Source organism: Pipistrellus kuhlii, unplaced genomic scaffold (assembly GCF_014108245.1).
Source record: "Pipistrellus kuhlii isolate mPipKuh1 unplaced genomic scaffold, mPipKuh1.p scaffold_m20_p_14, whole genome shotgun sequence".
Lineage (NCBI taxonomy): Eukaryota > Metazoa > Chordata > Mammalia > Chiroptera > Vespertilionidae > Pipistrellus > Pipistrellus kuhlii.
In genome coordinates, this window is record NW_023425449.1 from 26,109,798 (window position 1) to 26,132,059 (window position 22,262).

Genomic DNA, 22,262 nt, shown 5'->3' on the forward strand with positions numbered 1-22,262 from the left:
TGATTCTTTCAGTTCGTGAGAAACCCATGTATCGAGTTTTTGAACATAGCCAAGTTGTTTTAAGTGATTTTCAATGCATGTATGTGATACATGAAGCTTCTCTGCAATCTCACGTGTTGTACTGTGACAGTCCGAATTGATTATTGCTTTGATTAGGGCGTCATCAACTTCAACTGGACAACCAGAGCGTTTTTCATCTTTGAGTGAAAAATCACCAGAACGAAATTTGGCAAACCAATTTTGACACTGCCGTTCTTTTAAGGCTTCATCACCATAAACAGCACATAACTTTTTATGAGCTTGCGATGCGTTTTTCCCTTTGCGGAAATAAAAAAGCAAAATATGACGAAAATGTTCCTTTTGATTTTCCATTTTTCAACGAACGCCAAATGAAAACTACAAAACAGATCAAAAAACTTTTTTTACTGATTAACAGCTGAATAGCCAACTATCAAATAACAAAATGTGTTTTACATTTGTACTACGTCTGCAAACCTAAAAATTCAACTGAATTTTTGTTGTGTGAAACCCGCAATTACTTAGCTGCCGACCCAATATATGACGAGAGGGAGACAGAAAAAAAGAGAAAGAGAATGAGAGAGAATGAGAGAATGAGAGAATGAGAGAGAGAGAGAGAGAGAGAGAGAGAGAGAGAGAGAGAGAGAGAGAGAGAGAGAAATAGAGAGAGAAATAGGTAGAGAGAAACAGAGACAGCAGACAGAGGCAATGGCAGGTTTATTTTAAAGAATTGGCTCACACAATTATAGAGGCTGGAGAGTCCAAAATCTGCAGACAGCCAGCAGGCTGGCGACTCAGGGGAGAGTTGATGCTGCAGCTCAAGACTGAAGTTAGTCTGGAGGCAGAATTCTTTCTTTCTTAGTCTTTTTCTCTTAAGACTTAAAACCTTTGACTAATTGGATGAGGCCCACCCACACTCTCTGTTTTATTCAACGTCTACAGATTTAAATGCTAATCACATGTCACAGGTAGCTTCACAGAAATATCCAAACTGGTGTTTGACCAAAGTCTGGGTATTGTGGCCTCGCTAGGTTGACACACAGTGAAACACCACAAGGGATGCCATTTTCCTTCAAGCAGGACCTTCATAGAGCACACGGGGAAAGGTGCTCCTTGCAGGCATTTAGGGGAAGATAGCACCCAGCTCTCTGTGGCGTGGGAGGGTCAGTGGCCTCGAGAGGGATTTAGGAAGAGGGAACACCCAGGCTGCCCCTGAGCCTGGGAGCAGGTCTTGGTTTCTCTAACCTTATTGGGTACTGGGTGTGGACTAACGAGAATAAAGCTGGCCAAGAAGCATCAGGGCCTGGAAAGAGGACAGAAGTGGAGGGGAGAGCCTGGCAGGAGGAGGAACACATTTCATTAAGTTTTGTAATTGAAGTTAAAGAATGAGATGCCCTAGAGTTGTTCCAATTGAGAAGTCCCTTCCTCATACTCACTGTACCTCTGAAGATCTTAGGCTGGAGGCTCCTTACTTGGAGGTGGGGTACCAGTCAACACCATAGAGTTGAAGGGTTCTATAACTGAAGGGACTTTTGAATCAACGAGTTCAACTCTGTGTACGAGGCAGAGAAAGTAACTATTCCAGCCATAGCTGGTCCACCACAGTGCTGGCTCAGAGTCTCTTTCTGTCTTTTTGGGGGGCTTCATTTTTTTTTTTCCTCTTAACCTCTTGACTGACTCCAGCTGCCTTTAAAAAAAATTCAAAGCAAGTCTTTCGAATTTCAAAGTTCATCTTTCTATGTTTGTCCTCCTTATCAAGGCAGCTAATCAAGTTGGCTGGAAGTACCAGCTTATGAGTCAAATAACTAGTCAGCACTCTGGGTGGCTTCTGTGTTGGCCCGGGTTATTTCTTTGAAGTTGGACGTAAGGGAGGGCATGCAGTATGTAGACAAACACTTCTGGGTGATAAGAACTTCACAGTTAAGCCCATGAGTGATGGTGAGCAGATGTTTCCCGTAGGCAGCTGCTCTTTCCAGAATGACACTTGGATTTGACTATATCCAGGCACAGTTTGCTGTCACCGTGGCAGCACCTTGTAGTAAATGGTCACATGTGATCTACCTGCACCGACAAATCCCATCTGGCACCTTCTTTCGGTGGCTCAGCCTGCTGTGGTGGAAGTCTTTGATTTTGTCATTGAGTAATTTGAAACAAACCACCTTGTAAACAAGCCTTCAAGAAAAGAGGCCAACATACTCTCCTTCCTTCTAACGGACACTCTTTTGAGTCTTTCTTATCACTCTTATTGTTGTTCAAATCACACACTTTTTTTTTTTTTTTTTAATTCATTATGGTTGAAAAATGGTTGAAGCAACAGATTACTATTTTTCTCCTGGGACTCCCGGGGTTCTGTTCCTTGGCCAGTGAAGGAATACATTGGTCTTTTGATGCCATGGCACTTTTTAGGAGATATGAATGTTGTGTGAGCAAATACTGCTGAATGGCATTTGAGCTTTCATTATTAGAACACAAAACTACTGCCTGCTGGAGTTTTCTTCATTCCACATCTCATTTCTCATTATATATTTTAGGCAGCTCTGAGACAGTGGTGATCTTCAGAGCAACCAGAATCTTGTTCCACTCAACCTCAGTCAGGACAGAGAGGTCCCCATCAGCTTCAGAAACCAATCGTTTTCCTTGGTTTCCGAAGGAAAAAGAAAGGCACAGAAGCTTAGGGTTTTCCTTGTGCCTCAAATGAACGAAGGAAAACTCTCATGTTCTCATGTTTTTCTTGCTGACTCCTTTTGTGATGGTGGGATTGGGGTTTAGAACCTCCCCCCACTGCTTTATGCCATCATTACCCACTATCCCACTCTGATATCATTACCCACAATGACATCTGTGACCTTAATGAGGGTTCTGAGGTACCCTGCTCCCTCTGGTCCAGTAAATTTACTATTCATAAATAAACCATCTCTCCTTGTTATCATTTCTTTTTTTCTTTCATTTTGTAAAGTTAAATTGTGAATGTATTGGGATCAGGATGTCACCTTAACTTTAAGTCATAGGATAAAATAAAAGATAAATTAGAGATTACTCATGAGCCCCATAATTCATGTTGATCAGAGACTGCAAAAAAAAAAATCCAGTTTAGAATATGAACTAGAGTCTTTGTAATGTGATATGGTTGAATGTCAGGCTGATGAAGGTAATAGTATTGTGCAAAGACAACTTTCACTGCAGAGCTTCCATGCCTTCAAATTTCTCCTCCATCAGCTTTGTTTTCCTTGATGGCTTCTAATATTTTTGCTCTACCTCTTCAATGAGATAAGCACTGGTATATTACAAAACCATAGCCAATCTTTTACAGAGCTATCTTTAGCTGTATGGTGGAATGGACTGAGAAACTCTGACTTGAATGCTAACTCAATGCGAACAAATCTTTAGGCATTTCCTTTTTGCCATTTGTGAAATGGTGTCTACTTGTCTAGTGACTGAAAAATATCAGTTCTATTTGCAATGGGATATGTCTGGAGTTCACAGAATGTCAGGAGAGAAACTAGCAAAAATTCATGTGATGCTTTTAAAACTTTTGTTACATAGCTCCATCTCCCCTCCCTATTTTTGGTTTATCTTTGATACTAGGATTCCAGTGAAAATCAAACAGCAAAATGAAAGTGATGCACAATATAACCCTAGAGGCTTTAAACCAGAGCCTGACAATCCTTCAAAAGTAGGAGAAAAATATGATCCCCCAACACAAAAGTACATCTGACAATGAGCTGCTTGAATCTAGGCATTGCTGAGAGATGCAGTAGTCTTGAACTGTTAGGTGACATCATAGTCAGGCATTGTGGTCTGGATGTTTAGCGTCTATGAGCATGCTCTGCTCACTAGAGGTCCTTTCTTGGAGTATGCACATAGGGATATTTTGATTTATGTCCATTGTTATGTTTCAATGTTGGTGCTATTTGTTTTATAGTGAATTGAAGTCATGGATGGAATAGTCCGTTAAAGTTAATATTATTATGGAAATAGAAAGTTTTAATATAACCAAATGCAGATCAAAATGGAACTTTCAATTTTTGTTAGTTAGTATTCTAGGAATTGTCTTAATGTCCCATAACAGGTGGTGTGCCTGATTTTTGTTGCATTGAATTTCTGTAGAGAATAGTCTCCCTGTTTCTTTTTAAAAAAATATATTTTTTTATTGATTTCAGAGAGGACAGAAGGGGAGAGAAAGATAGAAGCATCAATGATGAGAGAATCATTGATTGGTTACCTCCTGCACTCCCCACACTGGGGATGGAGCCAGCAACCCTGGCCTGTGCCCTGACCTGGAATCAAACTCTGATCTCCTGACTCATAGGTTGATGCCCAACCACTGAACCATGCAGGCCAGGCAATCCATCTTATTTTTGATGAAAGAACCCTGTTTCAGGGTGTGTCTCATTGACAGGGTGGCTAGGAGGAAAATTCGAGCAGCTCTAACATTAACTGAGACTATTCAGAAGCTTCTGGACCATTTTGTTGAATCTGTTTCTCAGAAAGCATCTGTTGTTTCAATTGTCATTCCGATAGTTTGGGACTCGAGATCTCCATTTGCAGTGTGGGCACATTTAGGAAGCACTATGTATAAATGGAAAGAGGAGGCCAGAGGCAAAGCAGAAGGCTTGCTGCTAGTGGCGGTTTGATGGCTCCATTTCTAGAATTTCAGATTGTTGTGGCACTTCATTTCTGAGAGCTGCTCCTGAGCACATCCCTAGGTCACAAATTCCATCATGTATATAAAAGCTGTGCATTTGGGGATAAAAGCTATGTATTTGGGGATTTGTTACGCCATGCAGGTAAGAGATTCTTCTTAGAAATCAGTTTGTATTTATATTGTTAATCAAATAGAATATTAAATCCCACAGGAGCAAATGATTTCAATTCCTAAACGACTCTTGGAGATTAGCTGGCCATCCTGAGCCACCCTGAACAGTGAGGGGAGGACGCTCACCTGTTGAATGCATGTGGTTTTGCTGCTCACTGTTGATTTCTAAGGTACAGGCCTGTGACTATGAGGCAACGTTTTACATCTGCCAGTGACAAGACCCAAGTGGGTCAGTGCTAACTCTTCATCTATTTAGATCTTGCTGACAGTGCTGTTAGGAATTCAAAATAGGCTAGGATCATGTGTGGCAAATGCTATGTAATAATTTCTGGTTTCTTGAATTTCACTCATTAGTTTCAATTTTACTACTAATGTATTATGGTTCACAATTTAAAAGGAAGAATTTATGTGCATAGAGCAATTTTAAAAGTGGACTCAAGATCTATTATTCTACAGTGTCTTTCTTCCCTTGAGCTCACAGGGCTTTGTGGATGATTAATAACCTGTATCCTGAAGGGTACTTTTTGACTACAAGGCACAGAGGGCTACCATTTTTTGCTAATTAACTTTAGAGAATTCCTGTTGTAAACTTTTGTCCAATCAGGAAGAGATCTGGTGATAACCATGGCATTCTTTATATGCTCCTTATGTGGTATAATTCTTAAATTTTTACAAAGCCGGGTGCATTTCCTTCCCATGGGCCTCTCTGTTTCTTACCACATATTTGCTTAGTTTTGGGGTTAGAGTTATTCTGCGGTGTGTGTGTGTGTGTGTGTGTGTATGTGTGTGTGTGTGTGTATGTGTGCGTGAGTGTGTACAGTATCCCCCAAAATGTATATACAGACATTAAATAATTATAAAGGCAATGCTTATTAAAAAATGTTGGCAAAAATAATCTTATAGAACAAACACTTTTTAAAATAAATAGTAATAGCCTAAAACTTAATATTTTATGAGGTATTATAATATTGTTATAATATAATATTTTATAAGGTATTATAATATTGAAATAAAAATTCTCAATGAATGTACCAATTAATATATTTTTTTGCCATTATTTATTCTTTCTCACCAGATTTTTAAAATTGGTAATTAAATTCTTTATTAAGTTCATTCTATGTGGTTTATTTTCTATGTCAGGTGAGTGACATTATTTTTATATGTTTCTCTTTTTAAAGTTATATCTGCAACTACAGGTAATGTATTGAACAGAGAAACCTAAGTGATTTGAGTTAAGCTATTCACAGAGAATCTGTGTTTGAAGAATAACCACTCTTGATCTTAAGAAATTTAATTTTCTAGAAATGAAAAAATACATGAGCCTATTTCTGTGTGTATTTTAACTTCTTTAAGTATAATGAAAATAAAATTATGAATGGACAATCAAATCCATTTGCTATTTTCAGTAAGGTATTAGTATTACCTTTTACTATATGCTATCTAAAATTATTAGCTTTCTTTTATCCTGGTGATTTCAGATGAATAACATTTAATCAAACACATAATTTAGTAAACATATATTAAATATTTTTAACAATAAAGTAATAGTGCCTCAATATTTTCCTATTTTGCTAGTTTTATTTTAATTTTGCATGCACTATTTTTGACATTTCAGTCGTACATTTGTATGTTGCATGCTTAAAAAATCCTTTGTATTCCAAGATTAAGTATTCATCTCATTAAAAAAATAAATTTAATTTCTAAGTTTGAGCAATCGGTTGTTATAACGTGTATAGAATTTTGGGGACACTCTGTATGTATATATACATATCCTATATCATATACTTATGTCGATCATGACATCTGCATGATCTATATCTATATCTAGGTGTGCTATACTGGTATGCTCAGGACTTTATGGCTCCTTTTGGGTGTGCACAGGCAGACAAAAGCCCGGAGAGAGGAGGTGTTTTTAAGATGAGTTTAAAAAATATGCCTGATTTAAAATCTTCCATCAGGTCTGGGTGTGGCCTTAATGGCCACAGAGTTCTCAGCTTCTGGCTGCCTGAGGGTTTGTAGCCATATGGTGACAAGAAAAGCATTTTCCCTCTAAGAGCAGTCTGTGATCCTCTGTGGAACTTGGACAGTGAAATGCGTTCTTAAACAAGAGGAACACACAGGGTACTGAGGAGTCTTGGCTCTGAGGCCGTGGCTGCAGAGGCCTGCCAAGTGCTGGAGGGCTGGGATGTTGTTCTGTGATGTAAAAGGTGGAGGTCTGCACACGGTTCCAGGGCTCGCTAGGTGCTGCTACTGAGTGACACATTTCCAAATATAATCCACATATGCAGTGTCTTAAGTTTGTCCAGAGTTTGCTGTTAATCCCTGAGATGCTGGCCTTCTTCCCTTACGGATGAGGAAACAGAGGCTCTGTGAGGTAAACCAGCTTGGCCATGGCCTGGGTGGTTTAGCTGTAAGGTGCTCACACTTGCTGCACTGCCCCTGTTTACTCTGCTATTCTGGTGTGACTGTTAGCAGTCCTCCCTTTTCATTCGCACACATTCCTGGATTCAGATGACATGTGGTCTCGCTTTGGGGTCCAGGTCTCTTGAGTCCAAATATCATGAGCTTCCTCTAATGCTTTGCAAGTGGTCTTCAAATGTTATACCTTGACAAATGCAGGCAGCTTTTGTAATCTGGAATGGTCCCTTCCACACTGAGCAGTGTCCTTGACTGTCCAGACCAGGAGCAACCGGCATCTACCACATTTTTCATTAAGTTCCCCCCTGCCCTCAAACAGATAGAATCACAAAAATATGACTGGAAAGAAACATTGATGAAAGGCAGAGAGCTGTAAGTTTTTTATTTATTTTTATTAGGTTCATGAAGCTGTCTTGCATTCTCTTTTAGACTCAGGGGTTTGGACTTGTGCAGACTTTTATAATTGAGCTATTCTGTCTGGTGAGTGATTAGTAGTTTAGATTCTGAAAGCCATCTTCACCCTTCTGCCTGATGAGATACTTGTTGGGTTATTAATTGGTCTAATTTCAATATTGCTGTGTTTCAGGGGACAGGGAGGTCTAAGAAGAGAGAAAGAGCTGGGGAACGGCCATTCAGTTAGCACTAGTAAAAACAAGAGTAGTACACATTATGGATTAACTTGGTCTTATATGGACATGGTTCATAATGCCTCAAAACAATTACAATGATAACATTAAAGATAGCTGATCACAGAACCCTGTAACAAATCCCATATAATAAAAGCCTGATATGCTAATTGTCCAGTCATCCTGTCCGTTGTTCAAGCAACCAAAGTGTAATATGCAAATGATATGTTAAGGTTGCTCAACCACTCACTAAGGCGTGCACTGACCACCAGGGGTCAGATGCTCTGACCAGTAGGTTAGCTTGCTGCTATGGTCTGGGACTGAGCAAGACAGGTCAGAGATGCCCTAGAGCCCTTCCAAGGTCCCCCTCCCCCCGCAGCTGGCCAACCTCCTGCACCCCTTTCCGGCCTCAATCGTGCACCTGTGGAGTCCCTTGGCCTGGCCTGTGTCCTTGCATAGTCTGGGGCACCTCAGGGGATGTTGGAGAACTGGTTTTGGCACAATCCCACAGGCCAGGCCGAGGGACCCAACTGGTGCATGAATTTGTGCACCAGGGCTCTAGTGTAATAATAAAAAGTTTGAAATATTGTGAGAATTACCAAAATATGACACAGAGACATGAAATGACAAATGCTATTGGAAAAATAGTACAAATAGACTTCCTCAATTCAGGGTTGCCATAAATCTTCAGTTGGAAAACACACAAACAATATCTGCAAAGTGCAGTAAAGTATGTCTATATATGTAGCCAGAATCAGGATAGATTATTGTATTTTATGTTTTTAAGTTCACATAATTGATATCAAGCTATATATAACATTCTTCAACTTGTTTCTCCCCCATTCCCCCATTCAACATTGATGCATGTAGCTCTGGTTCATTCTTTAACAGCTTTATTCCATTGTATGAATATTCCTCAAATTATCCAGTTTACACTAATGAACATTTATTTTCAGTCATAGCTATCACACACAATGCTGCAATGAACATTCTTTTTATTTTTCCTTGAACACATGTGAGAATTTCTTAGAGGATATCCCTAAAAGCCACCAGCAACTCTACCTCTCCCATATCCCCTAGTTCAGTGGTCAACAAACTCATTAGTCAACAGAGCCAAATACCAACAGTGCAACGATTAAAATTTCTTTTGAGAGCCAAATTCTTTAAACTTAAACTTCTTCTAATGCAACTTCTTCAAAATAGACTCACCCTGGCTGAAATTGGTTTGGCTCAGTAGATAGAGTGTCATCCTGAGGACTGAAAGGTCCCAGGTTCGATTCCGGTTAAGGGCATGTACCTTGGTTGTGGGCACATCCCCAGTAAAGGGTGTGCAAGAGGCAGCTGATCAATGTTTCTAACTATCTCCCTTCCTCTCTGAAAAAAAAAAAAAAAAAAAAAAGACTCACCCAGTCCATGGTCTTTTGTGGAAGAGCCACACTCAAGGGGACAAAGAGCTGCATGTAGCTCATGAGCCACAGTTTGCCAATCACGGCCCTAGTTTTTTTTTTTTTTTTTAATTCTTCTTCCTCACTTCTGTTTATATAAAATATCACATCACTCAAAATCATCTGCATTCTGTTTTTGGTTGAGCAATTCAACTCTTTCTAGCCCTCACACCTAAACTCAATTCCAGGTTCATCTTTTGCATTGAACATTCTGCAGCCTAGAACCAACTAACCAAAGCCCTGTTTTCTTAGGATCCAGCCTCCTTAGAAGTGTCAGTCCTCAGGATGACACTCTATCTACTGAGCCAAACCAATTTCAGCCAGGGTGAGTCTATTTTGAAGAAGTTGCATTAGAAGAAGTTTAAGTTTAAAGAATTTGGCTCTGCAATTATAAAAGGAATTGGATTTATTGGTTGCTTTGGGGAAAGGACTCCCATTGGCAATGATTTACTACATCTCTTTGTCAGGGACACAATCTATTCTTATGAGATTTTATCTAGAAAAATAAAATACACGATTCATTCTCTCAATGATCATTTATTGCACATGTTTGCCCGACACTGTACTAGGCATTGGAATGAATCAGTTCTAAGATGACTAGGATCTAAGGAACTCTCAATCTATCCAGGGAAATAAACATTTAAACAAATACAGTATTTTTTAAAACTTTCTCCCCAAAATAGAACAGAGTTCTGTGGAAATATTGAGAGAGAAAATGTTCATTTTATTGAGAGGTTTATAGGAAAGAGACAGCAACAGAAATAATAATTTCAAGGTCCAGAGACTGGCAGTCTAATGTGGTTGGGATTGGCAAGGAATTGGGTGGCCAGATTTTAGAATCCTGGATGAAAAATTGAGAAGCAGTAGCAAGTGAGATAGACTGGTGCCAGATTTTGTGTGGTTGTATTCATCAGGCTCAGCTGTTTAAAGTTTAGTCTATACTCAGTGAGGGAGTCATGAGAGTTTAAAAAAATGAAGGCTTTATAATATCATATTTGGGTTATAAAATAGAAACTCACAGGCACCTGTAAACTTGGAGACCACTTAAGTAACTGTCGTGGTATTCCAGCGAGGAGAATATAGAGGGGTAGGAGTAAATAGAGGGAAAATGGACAGAAAGTAATCCAGGAATGTTGAAAACCAATCAGGGTTTACCAGTGTCAGATATAGAAACGGACCTATCTTTGTGAGGGATGAAAGGAAGGGAGAGTTAAAGATAAGAAGACTCCTAGCTTGGGAGGCTAAATAGGTTACATGCCATTCTCCAGGAGTTTGAAGGTCATGAATTTGGTTTAGGTAACTTCCAATGTCAAGTGGTTAAAATAAACCAAATGGAGTTGCCTGTCTGTTGTCAGTAGAACTATAGTCTATTATTTAAAAGACTAAAGGAAGATACTTGGAGGAGGTTTTAAAATTGCAAAAGCAGCAGAAAAATAAAAGAAGATGAATTCAGAATATAAAACATTTGGAATTACTGTGGATATTTTTATAGAGTAAAGTCAGTAGTGGTACAGCAGAAAAAGCTTCAGTTGAATGAATGGAATTTGGTTTGGTGGACACGGCTAATTTTATTCCAATTATCGGTTCTCCCTGTCTTCCTTCCAGATATAACTCTGATTTTATTTAAGGTGCAATGAGCATGTAGAGAGAACATGTGAGAGAGTTTTGGCCCGTAAGATAGAAGTGGAAATCTGTCGGGGATTTCTGGGGAAGTTTTTGGTTTCCTGACAGACATTGCTCCTTTTGTCTTTCCTCTTAGCTGTTCCTCCTTCTTTCTTCCTAGTATACTAAAGGAGGCAACAAGGATGAGGACCGATGGGTACATGTTCAGTATGATGGGAAAGATGGCATTATTGAGCACTGGACAGCCAACCTGCCCCTAAAGTTCTTATTGTGTAAGACTGTTCAAGAAGCTTTAATTAGATAACTTGCAGATATATTCGCTGGTTCAGAAGCTGAATCCTCAAGGTGGTATTAACCCTAGTCATTGGCAGCAGAGAATCTCAGTCTTCAAAGATGATGGTAAGATTACTTGACCTTTCCTTATAAAATTAGTCTTTGGACACCTGCCTCAAAATCTCTTGGGTTAGCAATAAAAATGCAGACATTAGGACACAATTCTAGACCAATTAAATCAGATCATCTGGGAATAGAGCCTGGGAATCCATTTTTCACACACTAAGGTTTGAGAAATACAGCTTTAATTTATTACTCCTCTATACCACTCTCAGATTCATGCATGTAGGCATGCAGTCTACAACTATGGTCACCCAGTGAAAGTGACTTTGTGCCCATTATATTGGGGCTAGATAGGTATGCCTATATCTGAATGGGTAAAGGAAATAATTAAAGGGCTAGCTGAAAACCTTGTGGTCAGGCTTGGATGCCGACATGCTCTAGCTTGAACCTATATAAAAACAACAACAACAACAACAACAACAACATTTGGTGTGCCCTTCACATCTCTGAAGGAATGGGAGGTCTTGAGGGTTGCTGAACAATTGAAGGGGAAATGAGAGGAGTGAATCTTCTCATCTCTCTGGCCATTGAGCCCAAAGGCACACATGATACTTCTGGGGAAAACAGAGTTAAACATTTTCCCACCGAGGTGAAAAGGATGGCAACAAGGGTAATTGGAGTTGGAAGCCAAATTGGTTAGTTCACACCAGCTATGTTTTGAGAAATCAGTCGGTTTTCACACCACCACATAGTTCTTGTGAGTCCCTAGAGTAAATTATTGTAGATTTCCACCTGCCATTTTTATCCTTAAGTGACATTAGGCACTTTTTAAAAATTCCTGACTTAACCAAGGAATGGGACATAGAAGATAACTAGCAAACAATATTGTACACTGACTGTGGGTAAAATTTTGAACTTGTTTATTTGCAGTTTCTCTGTTAGACTATGTATTCTGAACAGTTTTTTTTTTTCCCTTCAGTATAGTGTTTTGTCCAAATGAAAATTTTCTCCGAAGTAATGACCTCAAGATAAAACCAAGATAAAGAGCTGGCATCATTATGTTTGGCAGGCATAGGCAGTACTTAATGCTCAAACTGAAATGATTGAAATGAACCTCAAGGAAAAATGCACACACTCAAAGGTTGTAAGAAAAAATGCATAAATCAAATGTGTAAAGCAATTCTAATGTCACTTTATAAAAAAGTGATTTCCCTCTTTGGGTAATCATCAACTTTACTTGAATCCAAAGGTTTTCGGGTGGCAGGAATGATGATGATTAAAGCCTGAGACATCAGCAAAACTCCTTTATGTCTACAAACAAACAAACAAACAAACAACAACAACAACAACAAAAAAACAGAACCGAGAAAGCAAACCTTTAGGCAAAAAATGCTAAAAATAGGCTCATTTTGGTGAAATGAAGCTGTTTGAATAAATGAATGTAATAGTTTTTATCTAAACCATCTGTGGTGTGAAATGGGAAGTCATGCAGGAAAGTCCTTAGAGACTTCTGATTGCTCTGCACTAGGACGAAGAGGGGGAGGAGAGAAGATGGAGTTTCTCTCCATCTATCTGAGAATTAACAAAGTGATCAGCGAAGTGACAAATGGAGGCCGACTTGTGCTGGCTGCAGGCAGTCTGGCTCCCCCAGCTGTCCATGTGCTGAAGGTGAATGTTCTGTGAATGTGAGACCAGAAACATTTCAAGAAATTGATAGGTTACAGTCGCAGATTCTTTTCTTTTAGAGAAAAGAAAGTGGTGGGGGGAGAGAACCCAACCTAACCCCCTCCCTCCTCGGGATTTAGTGTTGTAAAGGACTGTCACTTCCGCTATGTGGGTCTGCTGAAACCACATCATGAAACCAGGTGTTAAAAAATGACCCAACCCCACAGCTAGTATGGCTTTGCTGATAAGTATATCTTGTAACATTCCCCGGAAGTTACAGTTTTAGTGAAGAACATCAATCTTTTTTTCTTCCTGTCTGACTCTCTTGCCAAAGACCAGATTTAGTTTTCTGTGGGTCAAAAAAATCCAAAACACAAAACAAAATTCAAAATACTCCACAGAACTGGTTACAATTTGAGGAGAGATGAAATCTAAAGGGTTTCCCCCTAGACTTGGGAAACTGGATAAAACTAGGTTAAAGATCAATCTAACAATGGTTATTGGCACAAGCTACTTTCATAGGGTATATATAGTTCCACATTCAAACATCATGCCAATACGCTGATGTTCATTATCGGCAGAACTCAGGCCATGGGGATAGCTGCCTTCCATTTGTTGTTCTCTCTGATTCTTGTGTAACCACCCTGGAGTCCTCACCAGGCCTTGGGACCCTCACTTAATTTATTGACTTTATCATAATTAATCTTCGGATTAGTTTATTCTATCACCGGCCACATTGAGTTTACTCATCTGAATAACTGGAGAATTATAGGCCAAATGAGAGAGGCAACCAACCTATAAAACAACCAAGAAAAGTTTTCTGCCAAACGTTTTCCTGCAAAACATGATAAAAATGGACCTCAGTGATACCACTGCCCCCTTCTGGCCTTTCTTAGATTTTATTCAAAACAATATTGATTAAAAATAAAAATAAAACGTTGATGCTGTTATTTTTTAAATTTAATGAGCAACAGGTGTGCTTTGACTGCAGCGATGGAGCTGCCCCTTTTGAGTAAGGCATATGGGACTGTAGGATCAAAGAGAGAGCGTGCAGTCCTGCACATCCAGCACCTGGCTTATTCTTGGGATGGGTAGGCCTCTACAATGGGGGCTCTTGTTCTAGAACAAATATGTCAAACTCAAAGGCTAACACGGGCCAAATAAATGAGGCGTGCGGCCCATGGCCTGCAAGTTTGACATGCTTTCCCTAGAACATGGCCCATAGGCCAAGAACATTATGTATGACTTGTGGTCATAGATGAATTTTTTAAAAATATATTTTTATTGATTTCAGAAAGGAAGGTAGAGAGAGTAAGAGATAGAAACATCAATGATGAGAGAGAATCATTGATCAGCTGCCTCTTGCATGCCCCACGCTGGAGATATAGCCTGCAACGCGGGCATATGCCCTGACCAGGAATAGAACTGTGACCTCCTATCTGGGGTCCTCAAACTTTTTAAAGTGGGGGCCAGATCACGGTCCCTCAGAGAGCTGGAGGGCCGGACTATATGAACTACTAATTCCTACTGTAACACCTCGGCTGCGCTCACTGCCCAAAAAACCTGGCGGGCCGGATCAGACTCCTCTGCGGGCCGCATGTGGCCCGCGGGCCGTAGTTTGAAGACTCCTGCATAGCCTGATGCTCAAACACTGGTTGGGTAAGGACAATGTCTTTTAAACTCACATATCTGAGCTGTGATAACACCTCATTTATTTCTTTGGTCCCAACTGTTTTGACTCAGAGACGAATTTTAAAGTGAATTCTGTACTCTAGGTATTCCTTTGTCTGTAGCCTGTGCATCAGCAGGGAAGGGAATTAAAGGCCTGAGCAATGAGCCCAGCTCAGTGGGGTTCCGTGGGGCTCAGTGAAATACACATCTTGCCTTCTGTCCTAAATAGTGAGTCACTCCATTTCTCTCATTGTAAGCGCTGACTTAGGATCATTTCTCATCTACCTTTCACCCACTATCATGGTACATGGAAAGGGTTAGGAATAGAATTCTTGGATGTCTGACTCCCAGGGTTGAGCAGGATGGTTGGTCCATGTCTTAGAATTTGAGCTCAATTCAACTGTCAAGCATCAGACTGCATCAATACCAAAGACTTAAAAAAAAAAAAGTTAGCTGGGGACAGTGCCCTCAGCGGTCCCGGATCTGTTTCATGCTTCAACAGTGTGTGGACCGAACAGGCCCAGCCTCGGGCCACTCTCCTGTGTCTTATCCAGTCACCACCTTCAGAACCACCTCCGAACCAGCCAACACACAGGTTTTTTTTCTACCTTAACTCCTCATTGCCGAACAACCACGAGCTCCCAAATTCGTCAGCACTATTCCACCGAGGCAGAGGCTGCGGTCAACCGCCTGGCCAGCCTGCAGCTGTGGCTCCCACACCTACCTCGCTCCGGCTTCTATTTCCACCATGAGGATGTGACCATGGAGGGTGTGGGCCGCTGCTTCTGCGAGTTGGCAAAGAAGAAGCATGAGGGCTCTGAGCATCTCTTAAAGTTGCAAAGCCAGTGGAATGGCTGCCTTCTTTCCAGGGCGCTCTGAGGCCTCCCCAAGGTGAGTGGGCAAAACTTAGGGGGCCCTGAAAGCGCCCCGGGCCTTGGAGAGGAACCCGAACCAGGCCCTTTGGGAGCCTCAGGCCCTGGGTTCTACCTGCGAGACCCTCATCCCGTGACTCCCGGGAGAACCACTTCCGGGGTGAGGAGGTGAGACTCATCAAGAAGATGGGCCACACCTGGCTCCCCTCTGCAGGCTGCCTGCCCGGGCAGGGCGAGTATCTCCTTGAAAGGCTCACCCTCCAGCACAACTAGGAGCCCGTGGAGCCCAGAGGCCTTGGAGGGGCCCCTCTGCATTCCCCTGGTGTCTGGCTTTCGCTCCAGCCTCTCCCCAAAACTACTAGCCCTTCTTTTAACCACCCTGAAGCCCCCCTCCCATGCAGTGGACCAAATGGAAACAATAAAGCTTTCAACAGAAAAAAAAAAAAAGTTAGTTTGGGGGGATAAACACTGACAAACACCTGCCTTAAATAATTATCAGAAAGCTTAGCTCCTAGGCCAATTTCCTCCCCTCCCTCCGGCCCCCCTTCCTTCCCCACAAGGTAATGGAAAGTGCCAGCCACGAAAGGGTTAAGAGAGGACTGTTCTCGTAGGTCTGCTCTGACAACTTATCCCAGCCCGATGCAACTGGAAGAGATGGAGATTAATCCTCACAAAGGCAGTCCTATTGGAAAGATCCCTGTGACTCGCGCCACAACACCGGGCTCTTTATGTCTTCATGTTTAAAACTGCCCTGGAATGTTATTCTTTCCACGGCCTTTACGACTGTACTTAGGTTTGAAAACACTGGGTCTTATTCCAGCACAAGACTCAGTCTGCCCGCTCCCTCACGGACTTCAACACACCCAAACCTGCCTTGTTCTACAGGGTTTCCACGGAATCAAAATGGGAGGTGCCACGTGTGACCCAGGGGGGTCTCTCCTCTCTCAGCATCTGGACAGAAACCTCAGTCCGCAGGATCAGGATCCATGGCCACCGTGAAGTTTTCCCTCAGCATCCCACCGTGAGGTCTTTCCCCAGCGCTATGGCTTGGCCCAGTAAGACATGTGCCAGGCTGGGGGAAACAAAACATTTGTTTTGGAAATCTGCTGGCTCTCAGCCTTTGATCGCTGCTTTCTAAACTGTTGCAAGGCTGTGGTTTTGGGTCTGTGCGAAGTGACTAACAGCACTCCCCTTCTCTGTGGGGGGAAGGTATTCTGCTAGCACCCCAAACACCCACGGACTTCCGGCACCTCTTATCAGCTAAGCCATCGGCCAGGAGCTGACATTTCAGTGTTCAGAAGCTCCCTACCCCCAACTAAAAAAAAAAAAAAAAAAAAAAAAAAAAAAAAAAAAAAATGACAGGAGGAGAAAAAGGCTCATTTGGCAATAGTTGGCGCTGGCTGTTTGGCCTGGAGAAAGGCATTCAGAGTGGTAGAAGATTGTTTAGTAACAGCTGGCGAGCACCAGGGTGTAAGGCTGATTTTCAGATATGACAGGCACTTACAGGAATGCTGCCAGATACAGCTGTTTAAAAGCCTTAATAAACAGCAAGTCAATACTAATCTTTGCCAAATTAATCTTTTCCCTGACAGCCCATCAGAGCAATTATGTTTAGGCTTATTGTAAACACACAATTGTCAAACAGGGACGCTGCAGCCTTTAAAACACTGTACTTTGGTTCATAGTCTTCTTTTAGAAAATTTTTTTCCTTCTTTTTCTATAGGATTGAAAGTCTTTCTATTTTATTTCCCAGTCACTTTTTGTTTTGTTTTCTGGTCTCATGTCAGTGTGGATGAAATGTCACTTTCAAACGTCTTTGCTAACAAGCTGCTAACAAAAAATGTGAAATTATGACAGTACTGGGGGGCAGGAGGGGGGGAGGGTCCCTTTCATAGGACATGTCATTGTTCTCAGCTCCCTGCTAGCCTGGAACCAGAACTCCATCCTCACTTTTTCTTCCCAGTTACGAGGTTACAGTGTTATCTGGCCCTGGAGATGTTGACTGAGTGAGAAAGTGGAAGGCAAAGTCTCCTGTCTGGACACACACGGATTGGCAAGTGTGTGAGAGCTGGTCCCGGAGTTACCCCTGCCCCCTGCAAGGCTTGTGAAAGGGTCTGGGAACTTCGTCTCTCTTCTGTTCTGGAACCTGGTTTCCATAAACCCGGGGAAATGTTCGAGAATCTTAGAAAATAGGGCCATGACTTCTTATCCTGGTGTCAGTTAGATCAAGTCCAGGGAATGGGGTCTTATTTATTTACTCCGTTTCGCCAAATCACACTAACACGTGGCAATTACAGAAAACAAGTAAAATAAGTCAGCATCCTGCTCAGCAGGGTTTGATTTAGCAATCCACACACTCGCCTCCTGAGATTTCTCTCTGCGCTCCACCCTCCCACTTGTCTAGCACCCTTTCTCTCCTTGGCTTCTGACTTTCTCGATGTGACTAGTGGGTATTACAGCTTCTGCTTTGTAACTCGAAACCCTTGTTCAGTTATGTAGACCGAAAAAAATAGGGCCCAACTCATTTTGAAATTCTTTTTTTTTTTCTTCAATCTCTTTTGTAACCTTAGATTTCTTCATGAAAATTTCCATTCTTCTTCACCTCCCAATGCTCGTTGGCAATATTTAATTTCTTTTCGGATTGAAAGGGTTTTTAAATCACCAAAGGAACAGCACACAGCTCCTATTGAGGATCATCTGTGATGTGTCATTGATCCGTCTAGATATCATTGCATTTATTGTGTGCCTCCTATGTGCTATGGCATTTCCAATTGCTTTGAGGTACAGACATGATCCTGTTTTAGGGAAACAAAGAGTTGGGACTGTTGGATGGCTCACATGAATTCACCCACTAGGGGACTCAGTATGACATGTATTTTAGGTTAAAATTTATGATGTGAATTCTGCACTTTGGCTCACCGCTATTTCAATGTCCGATCAACAAAAGAGATGAATGCCTCTGTTTCTATCATTACCTTAAAGTGAGAATTATGAATGGAAATAAGAAAATGCAGATCAAATCCCCCTTAAGAACATTAAGAGAACATCTGTGAGTGACAAACTCTTTCATGTTCTAGCAGAGAGCCTATTTATTACAAATTTCCACATAATATATATATATATATATATATTTTGCTATAACAAAGAAATAGGAATGTTTATTGGGATTTACTGTATCTGGTGATTTAAAATATTCTTTGTTTGATTTAATGTAAACGTTTGGATTGATTTGAGGTGGGTTCACCTTGTCAGCAAACATAACAGATTACTTCTTTTTTTCACTGTTTTCTCCTAGGATTTTGTCATGTTTATATGCACGAGAGACAAACACAGGCAATCTCATATGGCTCCATCGAATCAGCTTTCAAATGGGAGAGGGGCAACTTTTTTGCAAAAGGCGAGTGGTCCATGAAAAAAGAAAATTGGTGTTCCTGGGCTTATTTTTAAATTTTAAAGGTACAAGTTAAAGCTATCTCTTAGCCATGAATCCCATTATTATTCTGTTCTTTGTAGTTGTGGCTTTTGTAGCTATGGCTTTTGATGGCTTGCTTGTGCCCCATTCAGACAGGACTCTTTTCCTTTAAGGCAACAAGTTGAACACTATCACAGAAACCAGCTTTTGTCCTTAGCTACTTCCACTAACTTGGTTTCACTAGAAGTCATTGACTAATTTTCCAGTGTCAGCTTGTTCCCATTTGAATGGGCACTGGGCTTTTGGATTATTCTTTCCTGTGCATGGTATAGGGACACAATTCAACCCTCTCTTCCCTATCCTCATGCATAGTTTTCTTTCTTCAAGTGAGTTACGGTTTTGGTTTTGTTGGGTTCGTAAAGATAGTTTATGTTCAGTATTATTGCTGAACTTCCCAGAATGGCTTATTTAAGGTCCTGTGGTGAGAGTACTCCAGGGCACCCCGTCCCCATTCCTCTGAGTTTCAAGCTACAAACTGGCTTCCTTTCTAAAGTGGAGCGTTTCTCAGGCCACACGTCACCGTACCAGGCTGCTGAGAGGACAGTACTGGTGCTTCAGGAAGGACCATCTGTGACCGTGGAGCCCGTGAACCCTTGTTGTGCCTGATCGCTTCTGCCACCAAGTGTATTGGCGATGTCTCCTCTGCTGGGTCTGTCCTTTAGAGACTGATGGATATCCAGATAGAATTCGGTCACACATGGCAAGGATTTTTATTTATGATGTACTTCCTTTTATTTACATTTTTTTTTTTTTGGTATGAAGTATGAACACTCTCTCTTACCCTGGCTGCACACCTGTTCTAGAAATGCTGTAAAGTGTAAACAACATCGTACTTCCCTGTACAAACCACCTGTCACAGTCAAAGCTTGCTGTTCTCATCCCAGTAATTACCTCCTCCGTTTAGACTTACTGCAAGCAAAGATTCCACTTTCTTGTAATATAATAAATAGAAGACATTAGGTAATTAGTGGTGCTGGTATATTTCTGAAATACTAAACAGACAAACAATAAACTGTGAACTTAATCACATGAGTTCTTATACAGTCTCAAGACAGGAAAATTAGAGCTCTCAGCTACAGTCATTTTAATAATCACACTGGATCTGCATTATTTATTAGTTATTACATGCTCAAGTGATTCAAGGTTGTACAATGCCTAAAATCATTCCAAAGCAAGCATACCTTTTGTCTTTTTTTTTTTTAAAACTCTGACTGGATTACACAATGCATATATTTGAATTTAGTTAAATCGTTTAGTTCACACATTTCATGAAAGAAACATCAGCCATCCTCTTGATTTCCAACCAGACTGGCTTTTAAAAACACAATCCCCTGTAAGGGACTGATTTGCTAGCTCTTTCTGATATAAAAGCTCTGCAAACCTTCAGCCAGATTCTCAATGTTTTTGGTTTTCTAGCAAATCGCTAGTACCCTCAGAATTCCTTCAGAAGACCCAGGAATTCTGGAAAGACAAGTAGCTTGTAGAGGCACAAAAGACAGTTAGAACCTCAATTTCTGTCAGTAGCTTTCAAATTTGATGTCCACTCCCTTCTCTCCCCCCCACCCCCCCTTTTTTATTTTTGCTGTCTGATTACTCACCTTTCATTTTCAGATATATTCTTGACGGTATGCCTTCCCTCCCTTTCTCTCACCCCTGGCTCAATTCCTAAATGTTTCCCTGGATTTTGTGAAAAGCATGCAGCTTGAGGAATTTTGGTTGATTCGACTTTAATTTTTATAAATTCTTTTTGGAGGAGGGGAATTTACAGAATTGACCATAACCAGCTGAGAACCAAGAGTCAACTCTTTCAGATCAAGTACCTGTCGTTTGGTCTTGAAGCTCGTGTGACGTGTAGGGCAATTTCTCCATTAATTTGTACAAAGAAAGAAAGTTCTTAAATATCGTAGTTTTTCATTTGCATCAACCAACAAAATGTAAAAATAAGGATTAGTTACTTTGACTTGTTGCTAAACGAAAAGTAGTTTTGGCTTTTTTTCATGTCACCGTAAAAACTAAATAATAAAGTATTCACACCAAGCGTGAATTTTTTTTTTTTTTTGCCAGCAAAATTTAAAACATCAAAGAAACCTCTTTCAAATACTAACAAATTTACTTACAAACACCTATATTTATTATTTCATAAATAGGCGCAACAGGTTCCATAAAAAAGATTAAATACAGACACAGTATGGAGAAACAATAATACAGAGCCATATGTAAGAGTTATAATTTAGCTGTTTCCAATCTGTTTGTGCATCTAATAAAATACCAGGTAAGCATTTGGCAGTTTTTATACATAAAAGGACTTAAATGACATTTACTAACCATTACACAAAAAGTGATACAAAAAGCAATTCTTCTGCAGTACAAAATAAATGTGTTTGCGCTTCCCTTAACACTAGCTTCTTTTTTGTCTGATCAATGAGACAAAGCCAATTTGTTTTTAAATTAAAATCATTTGGGAATACGTTGTTTTTTTTTTCTCAAATATTTTGAAAATATAGAACTATTAGTCAGTTGTTTTAAAAATGAAGTAAAAATATGAATGTTTGCCAATTTAACCCCTATTGTGAAATCAATAAACTGGAATGAGCCAGTTTCAAATTACAATTTAGCTACAAAAACATTCACATTTTATACTCTAGGAGAGTGTGACATAGATGCTATTTACAAAGTTGCTATGACTGCTACATCAAGCCATTTAAAAAGTCTTTAGTAGTTTCATATAAACACCCATTATGAAAACCAATGGAAAATCCAGGACTTTTATCCAAGACATCTACAGTTGCTAAGGCAGTTACTATAGCGCAGCACTTCACAGCAAAAAAATAAAATAAAAAAAACAACAACATAAAATCTGAATGGTCCAAATTTCCTTCAGGGAAGAAGAAAAACAATGTCCATAAAGGATTAAAAAAATAATAAAGAAGCATGACTATGTCTTCCAGAGTGGGGTTGACCCACAAGCTCAAATGGTCCTAAGTGCTTAGCAACTTGTACTTTTTTTTTTTTCTACTAAAATGGAGAATTGCCTTGACTGTACAAAGCAATCCACGGCGGAGACTTCCCTGAATTCCTCAGTGGACAGAAGAGGCGTTCAGATTCTCAGGTAAGGTACAACGCTTTGTCCCGCTGCATGCCCCTGGAGGGAGAGGAAACAGAAGGGCTTGTTACACACACAAGGGGCACGCTATAGGGGGCCTGGGGGCCTGCACGCTTATTTGCTGTAGCTTGAAGGATGAGGAAGTGTGTCCTGGAAACGTGCACTGTTAGTTAGCCTACACCTGCAACTACAGTGAA

The 22,262-nt window shown here is 40.6% G+C and overlaps 1 protein-coding gene across 1 annotated transcript in view; it reads right to left on the reverse strand.

Annotated features, from left to right (window-relative positions):
* Positions 1 to 19,923: 19,923 nt before the first annotated feature.
* Positions 19,924 to 22,262, reverse strand: part of TOX (thymocyte selection associated high mobility group box) — a 300,985-nt gene continuing 298,646 nt past the window's right edge. Inside the window, exon 9 of the mRNA XM_036436987.2 lies at positions 19,924 to 22,104. Coding sequence (XP_036292880.1) covers positions 22,068 to 22,104 — 37 coding nt within the window. The 3' untranslated portion in view covers positions 19,924 to 22,067. The remainder of the gene's footprint in view (positions 22,105 to 22,262) is intronic.